Raw genomic sequence first — 20,100 nt, 5'->3', positions numbered from 1 at the left:
TTCCTTTTTTTAAAAGATCCTTTCCAAATTCAAGATGCCACGATCTGTGATGCTAATTTTAGCTAAAGTCGGTTAAAACTGACATCACGAATAACAGTTTTTACTGAACCAGAGGTTCAGGATCTTGTAAGATGCCTCCAAACTGGGCAGATGGAGCTTGGCAAAGGGCAGCCATATTTCCAGAAATGTGGCAGGAAATCCCCTTTCACCCCCACACCAGCTCTCTGCTCCCCAGAACACAATCTCACCAGTTCCAGAACTGCTTCCTTTCAAAATAGGCTCTGGGTTCATACGTGTACAGCTTCAGGAGGATCTCAATGATGTAGAGAGAGAGGAAAAGCCATTCTGCATAGGAAATGAGGGGGTTTTTCTCATCCAGAGTAATGAATATGGCATTTATTAGAATGATGACATCGAAAACCCAGACAAAAATCCTGGCATGAGAAAAAAAAAAAAAAAAAACAAGAAGAGAGAGATCACGTCATGCCGCATTTCAGTGAGAGGAACATGAGGCTGTTCACAGGGACTATTCTGTTTCCTGGCACCACACACAATCCTCATCTATGGAAGTTTCCAGTGGGGCTGGGCCCTCACGTGCACCTGCTTCCTGCTGCCCCTGATGCAGGCCTTCTCTCCAAGAAGAAAATGAAGACAGAGTGAGGAGAGACAAGAAAGCCATGGTTTTCCAAGGTGCCCTTTTGGGAACAGAGCATCTGGATCCAATGAAAGCTTAGGCAGAATCAGGCGGCAGGGAGGAGGTTTAGGGTTTAGTGCAGGATCGTCATACCCTAATACTTGCCCCTGGAAACTTAACATCCTTCACTAAGAAAGCTTCTGAAAACTTCTTTACCCTTAACACACACAGGCCTTCCAGGAGACTGGCACGTTCATCTTCCTCACTAAGTTCAGAGGGAAAATGGATGAAAAACAAAATACAGCTGGGCTGGACTCAGCTTTTCAGCTCCAAGGCCCACAGAGCAGTGGCTCAGGGAATGCTGGGTAAGCTGGACATGGCTCTGGGGAGACTGAGGAGGGACTAGCCCAGTGTTCTCTGTGATGCCTCTACTCCAGGGCCAAACACTTCAGGTGGCACATGGACAAGCCAACCCCCATCACGTGAAGCACGTTGATAGATCAGTGTTGGAGTTCAACAGTGGGATTGACAGAAGAGAGCCTCTCCACGTAGGGCTTTGACAAAGAGAAGATATGGTCAACTAAAAGGAGTATTCACCTACTCCCTGGGCTGAGCTACATGCAAGGGCTTCTGAACCACACACTTTCGTGAAGCATTAAATTCAAAGAAAGTACATTCTGTAGAATTGGCATAGCAGATTCCTCTGTTTTTCAAGCAGTTTGAGAGAAAACTGCCCCCATCTCACTTGCCTGTGCCGAACCATCTTCTGGACCAAGAGGCTTGCAGATGACTGGTACACTCGTGGCATCCAGGCTTCCAGCGGATGTCTCTTGATGTTGATGGTGACCACCTGGATGTTGAGGAGGTCAGCCAGTCGTAGAAAGTTCATTTTGTCTGTAATGGAAAAATGACCCCAATATCCATGGCCACTGTAACACGAAGGTCTGAAGGGTGAAGCCAAATCAGCACAGACTCTTGGATCCACATTTCATAGGTAGAGATCTGAATCCCTAAAGGGTGAAGGCTCAAGGCCAAGGAGCTGGCAAGAGGCAGAGACAGGGAGAGAGGCAGAGCCAGCGAGTAGCACTGCCAGCCTGCAATCCCCCGGCCCTCCTGCCTGCCCTTCCTCAGACCCCTCTGCCAATCCCAAGCAGCCAAAAGTGACTGTGCTCATTTGCAGAAGCCACACCTCACACCCTGCCCTCCACCCTGCATTTCTCTTCCCACGGACCATTGCTGCTTTCAGTGTCTGCCTTGACTTACCATTCTAGCCTCAACTCCGCTTTCCCTTTCTCTCCATGTAGTTTCCAAAGTATGAGTGATCCATACCCTTGAATTTGAGCCCCTCCCTTCTATTCTGCACACCCTCTCTCCTTGCCCTCTTCTCAGGGATTCACTCAAACCCATAGCTTCCAAGGTGAGCTCACTCACCACCCCAGGCCAAAGCACAGTGGGTGCTTTCTTGACTGACTTTGACCCAGCCGACTGATGAACTGACGCTCTCTCCACATCTGCTGAATGCCCGGGGCCAACAGGCTATGCTCCACTACCCTATGTACCTCTCTCTCATCAGTAGGGTCACTGGGCTGCTTCCCAACTGTTTATGCATGAACTTCTGGCAATTATGTATAGCTTAAATAGTACATCAGTGGATGAAATCAGAATGTGCAGAGTTTCTGCTTCTTCGAAAACTAAGTTGAATGCTTTGGAATCTCCGAAGGAAATTGCTGAAATAAACTGCAGGTGCAAATCAGGTGTAGCTGAGAGCACAGTGAAAGACTGGGGCAAGAGTTTTAAAAACCTAGAAAGTGGAGCGTGCCTGGCAGATACCCAGGTCTCCGCTTTGGTTTTCAGAAGTAAAAAAAAGAATCATCGTTCCATAGAGGGCACACATTAAACACTCTTGATGCTGTTTCCCTCAATGCCATATAGTGCTAAGGACATGAAAGCACATGCATCCATCAACTGGATGAAAAACATCCTTAGGTATCTTAGCATCTGTCAAGTTTCCAGATCTTTAGAGTATTTACCTACTTCCTAGGCTGAGCTACTTGCAAGGGCTTCTGAACCACACACTTAAAGACCAAAGACATTTAAAGCCCATTCAGGGAGAAGCGCAGCCTCGGGGAATTAAATGAAGTGCATAACCTGGATCCAGGGACCTGGGCTACCTGAAGCTCCACCGTCAGACCTTATGGAGATGCTGAAATGACAACCATAACTAGGATTCAGGGTGAACTGGCGAGGTCACTGACGAGGAATCCAGCCCAAACCCTTACCATTAAACAATCTCAATCAACAAGGGGGATCCCACCGATGTCACTGCAGTCACATCTTTTAATCCAGAAGATTCAGTAGAGCAAGAAAGATGAAAGAAATTCAAAACCATAGTAATTTTGTGTTAAGAAAGAATTTGTACCCATCTGCAACTTTACTTTGTAACTCTTTCTATGAAGGGCCCGAGAATAAATGTTTTAAGCTTCGCAGGCCACAGAGTCTCTGTCACAACTACTCAACTCTGCCATTATACATGAAAGCAGCCAGAGACTACATGTAAAGGAACAAGCGTGGCTCTATTCCAATAAAACTCAATTTAAAAACGAGCAGTAGACCATATGGGGCCTGTGGACAATAATCTGCCAACCGCTGTTGTAAATACCACATTATCTGCCTCATATTCTCTTTGTTAGTAGTTCTATTCAGTCCTTTTCTTTCTGTACTTGTAAGTTTTGTATTTCTCAGTTAACACTAGATTTAACACTTTCAGTTCTATCAGAATTTCAGGGTTGGTGAACTACCAGTTCTATCCTTGGTGACTACAAGTCCTTGCAACTGCTGATCAAGGGGAAAAGTGGGAATGTTCACAAATGTCTGCACAGCGTTGAGACCATTGTGAAGCACATAATTCTGTTTTCCCGCTTGGCTTTCTGTTACTAAGGCTATCTCTGCAAGTGTTACTTGAGCAAAGAAATCTCTTGGGGCATTCCAGACAGCAGAAATCACTGTGTTCTGTGAAATATAATCTAGGATTTACCAAAGCCAACTAATCTGACAGGCTGTCTTTCTCTTTCTTTTTTTTTTCTTTTTTCTTTCAGATAGAATCTTCCTCTGCCACCAGGCTGACCCCTTGGGCTCAGTTGATTCCCCCATCACAGCCTCCTGAGTAGCTGAGATTAGAGGTATGTGACACCATGCCCAGCAGCTTTGTATTTTTTGTAGAGACAGACCACATTGCCCAGACTGGTCTTGATCTCCTGGGCTCAGGTGATCCTCTTACCTAGGCCTCTCAAAGTCCTAAGATTACAGGCATGAGCCACCACACCCAGCCTGTCTTTCTTAAAAACATGTTTGCCTGGTAATAATATTTAAATGGACACGGCTATTTTTTTTAGAAGGTAAGGTACTAGAGAAATGGGTTAAACCATCGTCTCACTGTACTTTTTTCTTACCACATTTATGGAGCTTCAATAAAATCTATGACTCTGGTAGATTCCTTTATTCAAACTAGATGAATTTTGTTCTCATTTAATTTACAAATAGGACCACAACTCAGGTAACAAAACTAAGCAGCGCTAAGGGCTGAGAACCCGGCTACCTTGATGACTCCAATCATGAGCTAACAACTGGAGGTCAGGGTAATCGTGGGGAATTGCGTGTCTCAGGGGGTACCTGCCTTCTCTGATGTCCTAAACCAAGTGCTTCTTAAAGGGTCACTGCTGGAATGGTGCTGGTCAATCCTAGTGCTCCCCACCCTCTGTAACATAAGTACTAAAATTTAGGAACTTGTAGAGCAATTGACAGGCTAATTTCATGCCTGCTGGATCTAATCATGAAAACCTGAGACTTGTATTTTGTGTATCGTGTATATCTGTTACTGACTTATTGTATTTATTAAAGTCTCTGTCAATGACAGATTGGAAATAAAAAAGCTTCAGCACACAGTTTGAAAAGTGCTGTGCTCTAGGGTGGCCTGATGAGGCACCCTTCCTCTCCCTTCCCCGCCATCAGCAGAGCAATCACACACTCCATGGCAGCTGTCCCTAGCAGGAGTCACTGCCTGTCCCTAGCAGCGGGTGGCACAAAGTAATCTGCTTAGGATTTGAGAAACCTGACAATCTGAGCAGACACTCTGCCCTGTGACATTGAACCGTGTGGCTTAGGAGACGCTGCTTGGGCTCCTGCAAAGACCTTCTTCCACAGGTACAAAGAGAATAGAGAGAATGACTAAGACCTACTATTTGATAGCTCAACAGGTTGACTATAGTCAATAATAACTTAATTGTATATTTTAAAATAACTTAAAGAATGTAATTGGATTGTTTGTAATTCAAAGGATAAATGCTTGAGGGGATGGGTACCCCATTCTCCATGATGCACTTATTTCATGTTGTATGCCTGTATCAATACATCTCATGTACCCTGTAAATATATACACCTAGTATGTATCCACAAACAATATTTTTAAATAATTAAAAACTATATTTTTAAAAAAAGCCTTCTTCCATCCTGGATCCAAAGCTCTTACCGGAAGATGCTGGCACCGCTCATGTAATAGTGTCTTGCTGTGCATGTCTCTTTTCTTCTGAACACCAGATTCAAGTAAGTCCCAGAGAATCTTTGCCACCTTCACACACATGCATGGAGACGTAATAAGGCCCACAGCTCTGTGGGACTAGTTTGAGAGTTCTTGCCTCCCTTAAGTGAACAGTGGCTTAGAATCTCGCCATCCTATCAAACCCGCCACTCCATTTGGGTGTGTTCCAATCTCGACTTTCTTAAAACTGGTGAAATGGGAGTGCTCTGCAGTTAGGGCGTATTAACACATCACCTTTCCCACATTGCTACCTCATCTTCACGGTCATTTTTAATGCTATCAAATTTTCCTATTAAATGACCGTCACAATTTGGAGCAGTTGAGCACAAGGATAAAAAGCACATGCCTTGGAGCCAGATGGCCACCCACTTTGCAGCTGTGTGGCCCTGGACAAACAACTGAACCTCTTCGAGTGTGTTTCCGTATTGACAAATGAAGATAACAAAGACACTTCAGTGTGCTTGGGGGAAGATTACACAAGCTCAATGCCTGGGGAACTGTAACAATGCCTCATACATGACAAGCACGCCACCAATACGAAGCTTCTTAATAATGGCTATCGGCCGGGCGCGGTGGCTCAAGCCTGTAATCCCAGCACTTTGGGAGGCCGAGGCGGGTGGATCACGAGGTCGAGAGATCGAGACCATCCTGGTCAACATGGTGAAACCCCGTCTCTACTAAAAGTGCAAAAAATTAGCTGGGCATGGTGGCACGTGCCTGTAATCCCAGCTACTCAGGAGGCTGAGGCAGGAGAATTGCCTGAGCCCAGGAGGCGGAGGTTGCGGTGAGCCGAGATCGTGCCATTGCACTCCAGCCTGGGTAACAAGGGCGAAACTCCGTCTCAAAAAAAAAAAAAAATAATAATAATGGCTATCAACCATGAACATGTACGCCTTCTTCAACTTTTCACTTTCAAATGCAAAATGCAAACTGAACATCTATGTATGCATCTCTCTTCCGTATTTCAGAATACCTCCCTAAAGTAGAACTGCAGAAGTGGAAGGACCGTGTCACCAGGTAAGGGCTCTGGGATGGCATGGGTTGCTGACACCTGCTTGTGGCCACGTACACTAGGACAGGGCAGTCAGAGCACAGCCTGAGGTTGTTAACTCCATGGCATTCTTGCCAGCAGGTGCATATTTTTATGTGCTAAGCTAAATACATTTTAAAACATGCTATTGCTTTACCCAGCATTTTGTGAAGCCCCGTTTCAGAGTGCACAGGGAAGACGACAGTCAGAGGCGAAGGCTTCTTACCTACATGCCCCTTCTGTCCCTCGTCAGAGATCCTCAGGAGAAGCTCCAGGTGGGCGCTGCTCATGTCTGGTGCCACCACCTGTGCCAGCTGCCTCCACTGAGCCTCCTCGACCACAAACTCAGTGCCCACCTTGACTTTCAGAACGTTGAATGCTGCTGTCATTTTGTGACGTTTCAGGTATGCCAGTTTGCAAATTTCATTCTTAAAAAAACAGAATTGTGTGTTTTTAAGAGAACGATTCAAGAGGATATCACTTTCTTACACCAATATTTTAAGGTATTCAAAAAGCTGAAGAGACATCACTGATAGGTGGGCTGATACACAAGGTAAATGACACCTCCCAGCTTCAGGAGTGTTTCCCTAACCCCACTCTGCATCAACAGAACTCATCTTACCAAGCTGAAATGAGGGAGCCCGGGAAGGAAAGTCTGTGCAGTGAGAAATAGAGTGGCAGGAGGCAGCCAGTTCCCAGCTCCACCCTGCCCAGAAGGAGGGGCGATTCCAGAAAGGAAGGAAATCGGATGTGCTGTTGAGAGGCGAGAGAGAGAAACCCAGCTAGAGGGCAAAGAGAGATACACCATGCAGTCCATCGAGAAAGAGGATGAAGAGGAGAAAATACAGGGAAGTGAAACTAGGCCAGATGTAGTTTGGGGCCGGAAGGGCCTGCCTGGAGCTGCCATCTGGCCTGGCCACAGGGAATCCTGTGGAAGGGGGGAGGCTCTGCAGCCCTTCTCAGGGCTGTCCAGGCCCATCTCCACTGCCCCTGTTAGTCTCTTGCCCACTATCATGGCTTCACTGATGACATAGCTAGACTGTAAATTCCTAAAGGGAAGGGCTGGGTCCTCACCATCGTTGTGGTTCCTCAGGAGCTGGCATGGTGTCTGGTGCATGCAGCATGTCTAAAATATGTTTGCTGACGGAGGCATATTGCAGAAATTTTCCTAGGGGTGTTCCTCGGGTTTGGGATGGGCATAGTAACAGTTGTGTTCCCAGTGAAGGAGAGGAGAGGCGCACCAGACTCTCTGGAATAGCCTCTCCTGCCAGAGGGAGGAAGAGGTCAGAGGAGGCCTGGATTTGGGGTGAGGAGGAGCTGAGGTTCCTTCTGCACAGAGACTCCTTGGGATCTGGGTAGAGCCAGACACCTTCAAAGGCCAGACTGACCCAATCTCAGACTTGCCCCGCCATCCCCTTCTCTTTAACTGCATTGAAGTTTGCCTGACTTCTTGCTTGACCCCAAGTGGAAACTCCATTAGCAAGGAAACATTCAAAACAGAACCAGAAGGCCAAAAGCCCTAAGATTTGTCTTTCCTTAGGGAAAATCACCCTCGGAAGAAAGACTTCTCTTTGCGATGGGTTTTACAATAAAGGAAACAGACACCCAAAGGTCTGTGCTCGTGAGTGGCAGTGGACAGACGGTGGGTGAGATGGCCGAGGTGTCCTGGGGGGATTCCTGGGTGCAAATCAAACCTCCTTCTACCCCAAGCACCCACTCAATGTTTCCAGGAATTCTCCAGACATCAGTCAAGCAGGCAGGAACCAGGGCAGGAACTGTGGCTTTAAGAAGTTTCTTCTGTTTGAAGGGAGAAAGGAGCTGGAAGCTTAGAGAATATCCTCAGCCCAAATCACACTCACAATGCATCTAGGAGCCACGAACTATTTGATGCATTAAGAGCAAGGAGCAAAGTAGCACCCGACATTCCCTATGAAGGAGCCGGTGCCCAGGCCAGGTCCTCTGTCCTGTGGCTCTCCAGAGACACACTGTTACAGCCATCGCGAAAGTGGAAGAGCTGCCCCACTCAGCAGAAGGAAGCAAGGCATCAAGTTTTTGGGTCCATTAGAGTAAGTAGATCAAGTACACTTTCAAATATTTAACAAATACATTCACTGGCCTCCCAGTCACTGCACCCACCCGCACCCCACACCCGACCCCAGCTCTCGGCTCACGCCTGTTACCTTTAGGTGCTTCCTATAATTGTTGTACACCACGGCCAGAAAGACAGACATGAAGATGTAGGTATTGATGATAATGTAGATTATAAAGTACAAAGAATACCACCAGTTGAAGTCGTAGGCAGGCATCCTAGAAGAAAATAATCGTGCTTCATGGTTTTCCATACCCTAGCTCCACAATGCATATAAGGCTGACCTTGGGCAACGTCCCACATGCACAGTCCATGTGCACAAGGCACCAGAAATCCCCCTCTAACACTCTCTCTCCCCCATAGGGTGAGATGGGGGCCACAGAGCCATCACCATCCCTAATGCTGAACAGCTTGCTTCACACCTGCCTTTCTGAAATTCTTAGCACCTTACAGAGGCACCAATTTTCACAGTGGTAGGACCTTAATGATCTCCCAATTCAGTTTTCTCCCTTCACAATGAGAAAATTGTGGCCTAGAAAAGACAGTGACTTGCTAGGAATTAAAAAGAGAATCAGAAGTGTGGCTGGGAAGAGGGCTGTGCAGTGCAAAGTCAGGGCTCTGTGGGACACCCAACTGCCTTGGCTGGGGGCCAGATCATATTCTAACCACCCAGGGACAATACAGGAAAGGTTCCCAGTGATAATCCTGGCAGGGCAAGTTGTGACAGGTGCTCATTCTACCTTTAATGAAAACTGGATTTCCTACAGGAGGGGACATCACAGGGTTCTGGCTAGGCTGTCAGCCAGGGGTCTGAGGAAAGAGGCAAGAGAACGTAAGAGGAGCCAGGGCCAGGCCTAAGCATGAGGAACAACCAAGAACAGTTGAACTGATGATACTACGCATCAGAAGACGACAGAAACCCTGCTTCTCTGAGGTCACTATGGGAGCAGATGTGGCCTGACATTTGCAGTGAGGCTCTCCCACTAGAGAGCTGCCCACTCTCTAGAGCTAGAGAGCTGCCCACTCTCTAGAGCTAGAGAGCTGCCCACTCTCTAGAGCTAGAGAGCTGCCCACTCTCTAGAGCTAGAGAGCTAGCTACTCTATGCAGCACCCCTTAATGCATGAGGTAAATCCATAACAAGAAGACATTAGAAAAAACCATGAAGTTCTTTTCCTAAGTACATGTGTGGAGAACTGGCATTTTGCAAGGAAAGCAGCAATTACTGATGTTTACATGTATTTCCTGTTTGATGTAGCCAAAACACTGCATCAATGCTTAGGAGAACCAGCCATGAATCCTTTACAAAGATGGCTCAAGTCTTTAAACTCAAGACTTAAAGAGGATCCCAGAATAGAACATGGGCTCAAATATTAAGAACTGTATCTCAAGATATGTCTGCTGTTCCTTCCTATTTTGAAATAATTAATTTAAATTTAGTTTTAAGTAGAGAGGATAGGCTATTACTGGTGTAAAATGCTATATTCTTCAAAACATTTACAGTGAATGAACTAAACAGGAAAATCACTCTTTCTTCTCTCTCAGCCCTGCTAAGTCAGGAGACAGCTGCCTTGAATCCTGTGAATTCTGTTTTGGAAACAGACGCTCATGAACATGGATCGAGGATGCACGTACATGATGTCAGGACTGTTCGCTGTAGTGACCAGCACGTAGAGCTCAAATGCTATGTCTAGAATGTTTTCAAAGTAAGGCGATCCCTCTGCTGTTTTCAGACCCCTAAAGAGGAACCAAAAACACAAAGTAAAAACCACACACGTACATTCAGCTGTGGTTTCTGATACACTTTTCCCCTTTCAAGAGCAGTCTGCAGTGTTTGAACATGGAAGATTATGTTTGGTGACAGATTGTGCCACCAACAGACTCAAACTAAATATGGGAGAATTCCCAGGCAGAAACTTCCAGGTAAGTGTGCTCACCGATCCCCAAAAAGCTTCAAGGCCATCAGGGAGAACATCAACATACTGAACATGAACAAGAGGAAGACATAGAGGATATCGGGCAGAGTGTTCCGGAGGCTTCGGAAAGCCCTACGGATCTATGGAGACAAAATGTTATTTTATTTATAAGAAACCAACTAACATTCTGCAAAAGCAAACCATCATGTATCCTAAATCATATGCTTACCTGACGACTTTCAGGGAAGTTAATTAGGAAGACTGGTCTTAAGGCCCTTGACCATCTGACGCTGCGGACGTTAATAGATTCCAGCGACCCGTAGATAATCAGATCGATCAAGGTCAGCTGTGAGAGACACAGGACAGAGATGTCAATACTACACTGTCCAAGGACAGTGGACGCATGTTTACCGACCCAGGAGAGGCACAACGTTATGTGAAAAAGCAAGTTTCATAGACAGCATAGTTCTACTTTTGTAATGTGATATTAATAATAGCCGATGTTTGACATTTTACCATGTTCCATGTAGTGTAACAAGCACCTCTTGTAGATTATTTTATTTTAGACTCATCACACCAATTAGGTGGGCACTATTTCTGGAGGAGGAGGAGCTTGAGGCACAAATAGGCACTTACTCCTGGTCACACAGGTAGCTGAGGTCAGAGCTGGGACTGGAACCCAGGCAGTCTGAGGGTTGAGTCCTTGCTATTAATAACACTGCGAGATCCTTCCCCACTACACCTTATTGACCTTTTCTTCAATTTGACATGTTAAAGAAAGGAAGTATAGCCTAGTAACAGAGATGAGGACATCTAGACTATAGAAAACCCTTATTAATCTTCATAAATGTCAGGTTTATGGGCAAGAGATTAATGTGAAAAATCTAAGGCAAAAGAAGAACCTAGTGTATTTTAGAAAAATATAAGTAAAAAAGCACAATCTACCATCATCCAAAAGTGTGAATTCAGCCCCTGTGGTGATAAAGCACAGAGGACCTGGTGAACTCCTTCCCCTCGAAGGGCACTCTGCATGAGGTGGGGAGACAGCTAAGAAATGAGGCTGGTTCACAACTGCTGCACTGGAGGGAACCAGTGTGGCTGTCCCAGGGGAGTGGGGACAGGTGGATCATCAAGGGTTAAGATATGTGAGGGGCTTCATGGAGGAGGCACTCTTTGATGTAACCTACAGCACAGCAGAGCTTTAAAAAGAAAAAAAAAAAAAGGAAGGTCAAGAGCTAGACAAGAAAATACAATAAAACGACTGTTGAGGAAATACTAGGCTGGCATGTTTGGGAAGCAGAGGGTCCTGGGAGTAGGGACAGAGGGAAACAGCAGAAAGTGACAAGGACTCATGGAAGGTGGCTTTGCAGGCCAGGCTAAAAAGGCAGATCTCATTCCCAGGGCCTTTCAAATAACAGATGGGGCAAAGAAGTGAGAGGAGAGCCCAGGAGGCTGCATGAATATATCACATTCTACTTATGACATATTTCTTGTGCATTTTGTTAGGAAATAAGGTTGTTTCCAATTTGTCAATATTATAAGCAGTCAGTCACCACCAATTTTGTGGCTAAATCTCAGAATGCATCCTTCTTACCTACAGATAAGGAATGTAAGTCAAGGGTGCAAGTGTATTTACCATCAAGGCTTTTGAAAGGAACTGCCAAACAGCCTTCCAGATATATAGCTTTATTCATCTCTCCAGTAGGGTGTAAGAACATTTGTTTCATGGCAAAGACATGAAATCAACCTAGGTGCCCATCAGGGGTAGGTCGGGCAAAGAAAACATGGTACATATACAGCATGGAATACTATGCAGTCATTTAAAAAGAATGAAATTATGTCCTTTGCAGTAATATGGATGCAGCCAGAGGCCATTGACCTAAGTGAATTAATAATGGAACAGAAAACCAAATACTGCATACTGTGATTTATAAGTGGGAGCTAAACACTAGGTACTCATGAACACAAGGATGGCAACAGTAGACACTGGGGACTCATCAAGGGCTGAGGGGGCAGAGGGAGGAAAAGGGTTGAAAAACTACCTGCTGGGTTCTATGCTCACTACCTGGGTGATGGGATCAATCATACGCCAATCTCACCATCACAAAATATACCTATATAACAAATCTGTCCATGTACTACCTGAATCTAAAACGAAAACTGAAATTACAAAAAAAGGTTTGTTTTCAATCTTGCTAACATTGATTTACAGGCCAGCACATGGTATTTTCTTGTTTTATTCTATAATTTTTAATTGGTGAAGTAAAACATCTTTTCTAGCAGTCATTTTACATGTTTTTTCTTCATGAGTTGCTTTCATTTATCTTCAGCAAAATTATCTACTGGGATATCTTTTTTTTCCTTTAATTGGAAGTGCTCTTGATGTGTTGAAATGTCTTCACCGCCACATGTTGCCATATTTGTTCTTCAGTTTGTGGTTTGCTTGCAGTTGTGCTTATGGTGTTCACTGAATGGAAGTGTTGTTTTATCAAAGGCAGATCTATTGAGTCTCTTTTCTTCATGGCTCCTGCCTCCAGTCATAAACTCTTATAGGTACTACAATGAACACTCACCACTATGGTGACCATGATGCAGATGTTTTTTGTATCCTTCCAGAAAACCATTTGAGGAGTGATTTTTGCAAAATGTATCAGTCTCCCAAAGAATGCAGTCAGGCAGAGTATTTCTGCTATTGAGGTGGCCTGCAAGGAGAAAACAGAGGCTGAGCACGAGGACTTGCCATGGGGAGGCTCAGCTTCAGTTATCTCGTACCAACTCCAGCCCCCGCTGCTACCCTACCTTTCCTGCTTGGTACCCTCTGAGAATTTACCATGTCCCTTAATTTTACTGAAAATTGCAGCAAAATTTTCTGCCAGTTAGAATTGTTTCTTCCTCCAAAAAGGAAACCTGTCGCTGAGTTGCAAATTCCATGACCCATACTGGCAGGGATCCCTGGGAGGAGCTGCACCAGCAAGCTGAGGACCAAGAATATATTTCCCCAGAAAAGGGGGAGGTCAGAGGCAGGCATCGTCTATGCTCTCAAATTCCCCATGTTCAAATTCCAGACACCTAAAAGTCCCATTTCTCTAACAGTAAGGTAATTCCCCAAAGATGTGGGAATAATGGGCCCTTCTGTAAACATCGCTGCCACTGCAGTCCTGCTGCTTATATGAGTCTGGTTAGAGATGAGCGTGGAGGCCACTGAGATCAAAACTGAAGTCCTGATGGGTCTCCCTCTCTAGATTATGGGAGCCAACTCCAGACTCCTGCACCTGCTAGCCTTGCAGCTGGTGACTGCAGGGCAGGGTTTGCCTGAGGCTGTTGAGATGCTGCAACAGCTCCCTAAGAAGGGCATGTTCCTCCATCAATAGGGAGAGACGGGTGGAGGATAGGAAGCAGTGGAGAAAAGGACAACTTAACTTGAGCTAAAAAGAGGGAAAGGTCTTGAGTGAGTGCCAGAGACAGGGAGGAAGGGGCTGGCTCTGGGCCTGAAAGCAGCAGGGAACACAACCCAAACTTATACGTGACCAATAACAGACAGGGAGTGAGGACGCAGGAAAAGAGGCAAATGGCTGAGAAGACCGCTCCGTGGGACTCCCGCTTTGGCCGGAGTGGACTCTGTCCAGGTTTGTGAATGCACACCTCTGCATCTTCAGACTTCGTGTTTGTGTTGACAGTGATTGGAATAAATGGCTTCTATCCAGAGAATTAATTAATTGGAGGATCTTTATTGTAAGAAAGTTGGTGGCTGTCACTTTGGCAGCCCCAGTTAGCCATACTTCCAGTTTTCACCCCCTTTGCAGTGCCCTCCCATGTTGACTCAGAGTTTCAGCATGATTGGCATTGGACAACAGGACTTCAGCAGGTGTGATGCAAGCAGAGGTGTGATGGTGCAGTACACTGGGATTCTTCTTCCTGGACCCAGCCACCCACTGGGAGAAGCCTAAGCCACGTGGAGCAGCCACATAGAAGAGAGCTGGGGAACCTGCGGCCACAGCTATAGCCAGCAGCGCCTGGCAGCCATGTGAGAGAGCCACCTTGGATGTTCTAGCCTCCAGAGATCTAAGAGCTTCCAGACATCTACACCCCAACACCACTACCCAAGCCAATCTTCCACAGAGTCATGGGAGATAATAAAAGGCTGTTGTTCCCTAAAGCTAGGGGTCAGTGAACTCTTTCCATTAAATACGTGAGGCTTTGCAAGTCTTACAGTCTCTGTCACAGCCACTAAACTCTGTTGATGTAGCTCCAAAGCAGCCAGAGACAACACATAAATGAATAAGTGTGGCTATGTTCCAATAAAACCTTATTTGCAGATAGCAAAATTTGAATTTCATATCATTTCCATGTGTCACAAAATATTGTTCTTCTGTGTCTTTTATTTCCGAGTCATTTTAAAATGTAAAAACCATTTGTCTTAGTCTGATCAGGCTGCTATAACAGAACACCATCGGCTGGGTGGCTCATAACAACAGAAATTTATTTCTTCACAGTTCTGGAGCCTGGGAAGTCCAAGATCAAAGCACTGGCAAATTTGGTGTCTGACGAGGGCCCACTTTCTGGTTCATGGACAGCCATCTTTTTCTGGCATTCTCACACGGCAGAAGGGGCAAGGGAGCTCCTTGAAGCATCTTCTATGAGGGGACTCATACCATTCATGAGATGGGCTCTACCCTCATGATCACCTCCAAATACCTCCACATTGGGGGCTAAGTTTCAAAATACGAATTTTGGGAAGACACGAACATTCCGTTTATAGCAACATTCTTAGCTCACAGGCTGTACAAAAATAAGCAGCAGCTGAATTTGGCCCCCAGTCTATGGCTTCCTGACCCTTGTTTTAAGTGTCTGAATTTTAGGGTGGTTTGTAAATACATTTGTGCAACTGATAACTAAAACAAGGAAGAACAAAAAACGGTCTGCGTGTGGTTGTTAAAAAGCAAAAGCTTTGAAATCAGACAGGCTTAGGCTTGAAGCCTAGTTCTGTCTTTGTTGCCTAGTGACCTTGGACAAGTTACACAACCTTTCGAGGCTCAGCTTCCTTGTCTGTTAAATGAGTATGATAACAGCAGGCATATCTCATGGAGTTCCTGTAAGGCTTAAGGAGAATACAGAGAAAGCACTGAGCGCACCCAGCAGATAGCAAGCAGGGAGCAAATGATAGCTATTAAGACAGAGGTGAGAGTAATGATGAATCAGAAATCAACATGGGCAGGGCATTGGTCTACTATTTAGACCTCTCTGGATTGGCTGGTGAATTGGATACATTACTCAAAATCAAATGTGATCAGCTCCTAAGCACCAATAAATACTCTAATGATATGACTATGAAAAAAGCCGAAAATGTGGTATGTACAAATTGCATATTATACTATATGAGAACATCATCTGCTTAGCAGTAAGTGAATTGGCTTTGAAAATATCATTGAACCATCTCTGATTTTGTGTGTGCTTGCACAGAAGACCAAAATGTCCCATTGCACTTAAAATGCCTTATGAAGGAAGCATCCGCTTGGTGAGTAGACAGAACTACTCTAACTCCCAGAAAGATAATAACATCTAATTCATATTTTTTGAAATTTGAGAAAAAAAGGAAGAGGCACAAGGCCCAACTCGTCTATGACTGAATCTGGCTAGCCATCTGCTGTGGCCTGCTTACCAAGAACGGCAGAGGAAACAACGCAGGCTCTTCAAATAGGGCAAGAGCGAGGTCTACACAAATGAAGAAATATGTGGCAACCTGTGTTGTCCAGTGGTTATAAAAATAGTAAAGTCTGCATAGGAAAAAGACAAAGGTGGTTATAAACAAGGAACAGGAGCTACACAGCACCCAAACGTCTCTTTAAAGAACTAACGGTGGATAAAATAAGAAAGTTATGTCTTAGTCATATTTCCTTCAAATTCTAGAAAGCAGGAGGCAGTATTTAATGGTCACATACTACAAACACTAACACAGAAAAATCAGGAATATGATCATATCTCAAAGCACATTTTCTTAACAGTCTCAGCTAAGATTATGCCTTCCCCATGGGGTTGTTGTGATGGTAATAAGGGAATACCCACAGAGGACTTTGAACAGTGATGGACACAGATTAAACTCTCAGTTAAAGTGGCCTATTCTGATGTGGCATGGTGGCCTAACCTGATTTTAAAATGTACATCAGCCCATCTTAACACGATAGACTCAGAAGAGATCTGGCAAGAGGTCATGCTAGTCTCTCCCTAAGTGGGGACGGCACCCCAAACATGCTTGGCAACCTCCGGGCATAAGGCATCAGCCGCCTTGGGAGGCCCTGATGCTGAGCCCTAGTGATAGACAGGCTGAGACCTGTAGGGGTGATAGAGTAACAGCTGAATTCCCATAAGAACAGGAGATGCATGGATTGCATCAGAAGACAATGGACAGGAAAAAAAAAAAAAGGCTTTTCACTTGAGGTAACTCTAAGAGGATAACCATGAAAGGAAAAGACAATGACATGTTCTTCCCTTGAGTGCACTAGCTTCTATCCTGGGTATTGCTCACTTACTCATCTATCTGATCTTACTCTGTTTATTGGATGCTTCCCTAAATGTGAGGCCATGCTCTCATAACTCAAAAAAGTATTCAGCCAGGCATAGTGGCTCACATATGTAATCCCAGGTTGTGGTGGAAGGATCGCTGGAGCCCAGTCGTTCAAGGCTGCAATGAGCTGTGATCACACCACTAAACTTTAGCCCAGGCAACAAAGCAAGACCCTGCCTCAAAAAGAAAGTATTAGATTATGTCCAAATCTATGTGCTGTGCCCTACATACCTCCCAAAATACCTATGTAAACAATACCTTCAGTTTGGGTTCAACTTCAAGAGTATCAGGTGCTGAAGGACAGGTGGTTCTACATGATGTTGTAACATGTTAGTTACCTGATGGCCTGAGGTGATGTTTCGAATGGGACATTTCTGTTGTACTGGGCATCCAAAACATAGGCAGCTGCCAGGAGAAGATCCTGTTCCCCATAGAGAGAGTAAGGGAGACCAAGTCAGAGCAGGAGAGGATACTTTTCTTTTTCCTTTGTTAAGTGTGCAGCAGGTATAAAAGAAGCACCCCTTTGCCTCTCCCCAGACCCACTCTCCCAGAGGTCGCCAACGTCTAAACAGTGTTGCCTGCACACCTCCAGTGTCTCCTGAGCACTGAGAATCCTGCAGTGGGGCTGGGCCCAGACACTCTCCACTTTCTTGAATTCAAACAGGGACTCTCAGAGGAAATGAAAATAAGCATTGACTAAAGCATGTACTTGTACCTAAATGGTATATTCATACATACATATGTTAACATATGGTTAAGTACACATATATATTCAAATACACATACTGTCATGTGCCCCATAACATTTTGGTCAACAATGAACCACATACGTAACAAGGGACCCATAAGAATACAAAGAGTTGAAAAATTCCTACCACCTAGTGAGTTCATAGCTGTCATAACGTCATAGCACGATAAAATACATGATTGTGGTGACGCTGGTGTCTACAAACCTGCACAGCCAGTGGTATGAAAGTCTAGCACATACGATTATGTATGGTACATTAAATGTGATAATGACAATAAATGATTATATTACTGGTTTATGTATTCAGTATACTTTTTATGGTTATTTTAGAATGCACTCCTTCTACTTATTGAAAAAGTTAACTGTAAAACAGCCTCAGGCAAGTCCTTCAGGAAGATTCCAGAAGACATTGTTATCCCAGGAGATGACGGCTCCATGAGTGTTACGGCCCCTGAAGACCTTCCAGCGGGATGAGGTGTGGAGATGGAAGATAGTGATGCTGAGGATCCTGACCCTGAGTAGGCCTAGGCTTATGCATGTGTTTGTGTCTTAGTTTTTAATAAAGAGTTTAAAAAGTTAAAAAAATTTTAAGTTTAAAAATATTAAAAAGCTTATAGAATAAGGATATAAAGAAAGAAAATGTTTTGTTAGCTATGCAATTTGTTTTAAGCTGCTATTGCAAAAGAATCAAAAAGTTTATACAGTAGAAAATTTATAGTAAACTAAGGTTAATTGTTATTGAAGAAAGAAAAATATTTTGTACAAATTTAATATAGTCTAACCGTGCTGTGTTTCTAAAGTCTACAGTAGTGCACAGTAGTGTCCAAGGCCCTCACAGGCTCTCACCACTCACTCACTGACTCACCCAGGGCAACTTCCAGTCCTGCAAGCTCCACTCATGGGAAGTGCCCTATTCATTTTTTACCTCTTATACCGTGTTTTTACTGTACCTTTTGTATGTTGAGATACATGAATACACCATTGTGTTATAGTTACCTGCTGTATTCAGTACAGTAATATGCTGTACACCTTTGTAGCCTAAAAAATAGGCCACAGCCTAGGCGTCTAGTAAGTAGTGCCATCTAGGTTGGTGTAAGTACATTCTATGATATATGCACAATGATGCAACCTCCTAATGATCTATTTCTCAGATCTTATCCCTGCTGTTAAGTGATACATTGCTGTATATATACATATACATACAAACAAATCTGTAACACAAAATTATATACTACGTATTTATACTATATGATACATTTATATACATATAAACACAAAATACAAAATTCCTTTTATATTTGCAAGTTTGCCAAAGATGTTGAGCAACTGGAACTCTCATACATTGCTGGTAGGAACAGAAAATGGCATGTTTACTTTGGAAGACAGTTTGGTAGTTTCTTAAAATATCAAAAAGTATGACCCAGCCATGCTACTCCTAAGTGTTTACCAAAAGAAGTGACAGCATATGTCCACACAAAGACTAGTACATCCAACCCAAGTATGTGGCTTGGGTCAGACACCTCATCCCAAAGCTGCACATATATACATACGTTCATCCGGCTTAACAGCCCAAAACTAGAAGCCACCAAAATGTCCATGGACGGGTGAGTGAATAAACAAAATGTACTGTATCTCTACAATGGAATACTACGGAATGAGCAACTAATAGATGCAATGAAATGGATGAATCTCAAAATAATTGTGCTGAGTGAAAGAAGCCAACCACCTCCCTAAAAGAGTATTCATGGTATGACTCCATCTGCATAAAACTCTAGAAAATAAAAACTAACCTACACTGACAGAAACCTGATCAGTCGTTGTGTGTGGGCACGGGGAGGAAGACAGGAACAGGCTGGGCACGGTGGCTCATGCCTGTAATCCCAACATTTTGGGAGGCCAAGGCGGGCAGATCACTTGAGGTCGGGGGTTTGAGACTAGCCTGGACAACATGGGGCAAGCCTATCTCTACTAAAAATACAAAAACTATGTGGGCATGGTGGTGCGCACCTCTAATCCAGCTACTCGGGAGGCTGAGGCAGGAGAACAGCTTGAACCTGGGAGGCAGAGGTTGCAGTGAGCCGAGATCGTGCCACTGTACTCCAGCCTGGACGACAGAGAGTAACTCCATCTCAAACAAACAAACAAACAAAGAGATAACTAAGAGAGAGAGATTAAAAATAGGCATAAGAAAACATTTAGTGGGCAATTAATATGTTCACGATTCTAATCATGGCATAACTATCACAAGGGTATTTATATATCAAAACTCATCAAGCTGCATACTTCAAATAAATGTAGTTTAGTGTGTATCTATTATAGTCTTAAAAGTCTGTTAAAATGTCCAAAAAGAAAAACAAATTGTTGGATTAAAAAATTGATGTGGAACAATCATCTCATAGATGAATTAACTGCTGTTAAGAGTCAATTGCTTTTTGAGCAACAGGTATGTTTAGAGCTGGTATTGCAATTCTTAGAGGCAGCTTGTTAAAATCTAAGAAGTACCATATAAATGTGTTTAACACTTATCAC

The 20,100-nt window shown here is 44.2% G+C and overlaps 1 protein-coding gene across 1 annotated transcript in view; it reads right to left on the bottom strand.

The window, feature by feature from the left end:
- Nucleotides 1-20,100, bottom strand: part of LOC101028694 (two pore channel protein 2-like) — a 41,252-nt gene that overhangs the window by 12,868 nt on the left and 8,284 nt on the right. The window contains exons 2-11 of the mRNA XM_010337447.3: nucleotides 17,162-17,244; nucleotides 15,921-16,035; nucleotides 12,835-12,963; nucleotides 10,491-10,607; nucleotides 10,283-10,401; nucleotides 9,981-10,082; nucleotides 8,439-8,565; nucleotides 6,485-6,686; nucleotides 1,384-1,528; nucleotides 249-434 (exon numbers count right to left, since the gene is read on the bottom strand). Coding sequence (XP_010335749.1) covers nucleotides 249-434; nucleotides 1,384-1,528; nucleotides 6,485-6,686; nucleotides 8,439-8,565; nucleotides 9,981-10,082; nucleotides 10,283-10,401; nucleotides 10,491-10,607; nucleotides 12,835-12,963; nucleotides 15,921-16,035; nucleotides 17,162-17,244 — 1,325 coding nt within the window. The remainder of the gene's footprint in view (nucleotides 1-248; nucleotides 435-1,383; nucleotides 1,529-6,484; nucleotides 6,687-8,438; nucleotides 8,566-9,980; nucleotides 10,083-10,282; nucleotides 10,402-10,490; nucleotides 10,608-12,834; nucleotides 12,964-15,920; nucleotides 16,036-17,161; nucleotides 17,245-20,100) is intronic.

Source organism: Saimiri boliviensis, chromosome 1 (assembly GCF_048565385.1).
Source record: "Saimiri boliviensis isolate mSaiBol1 chromosome 1, mSaiBol1.pri, whole genome shotgun sequence".
NCBI classification, from domain to species: Eukaryota; Metazoa; Chordata; class Mammalia; order Primates; family Cebidae; genus Saimiri; species Saimiri boliviensis.
The sequence above is the reverse complement of the archived record's forward strand: the minus strand, read 5'-3'. Positions and strand labels throughout refer to the sequence as shown.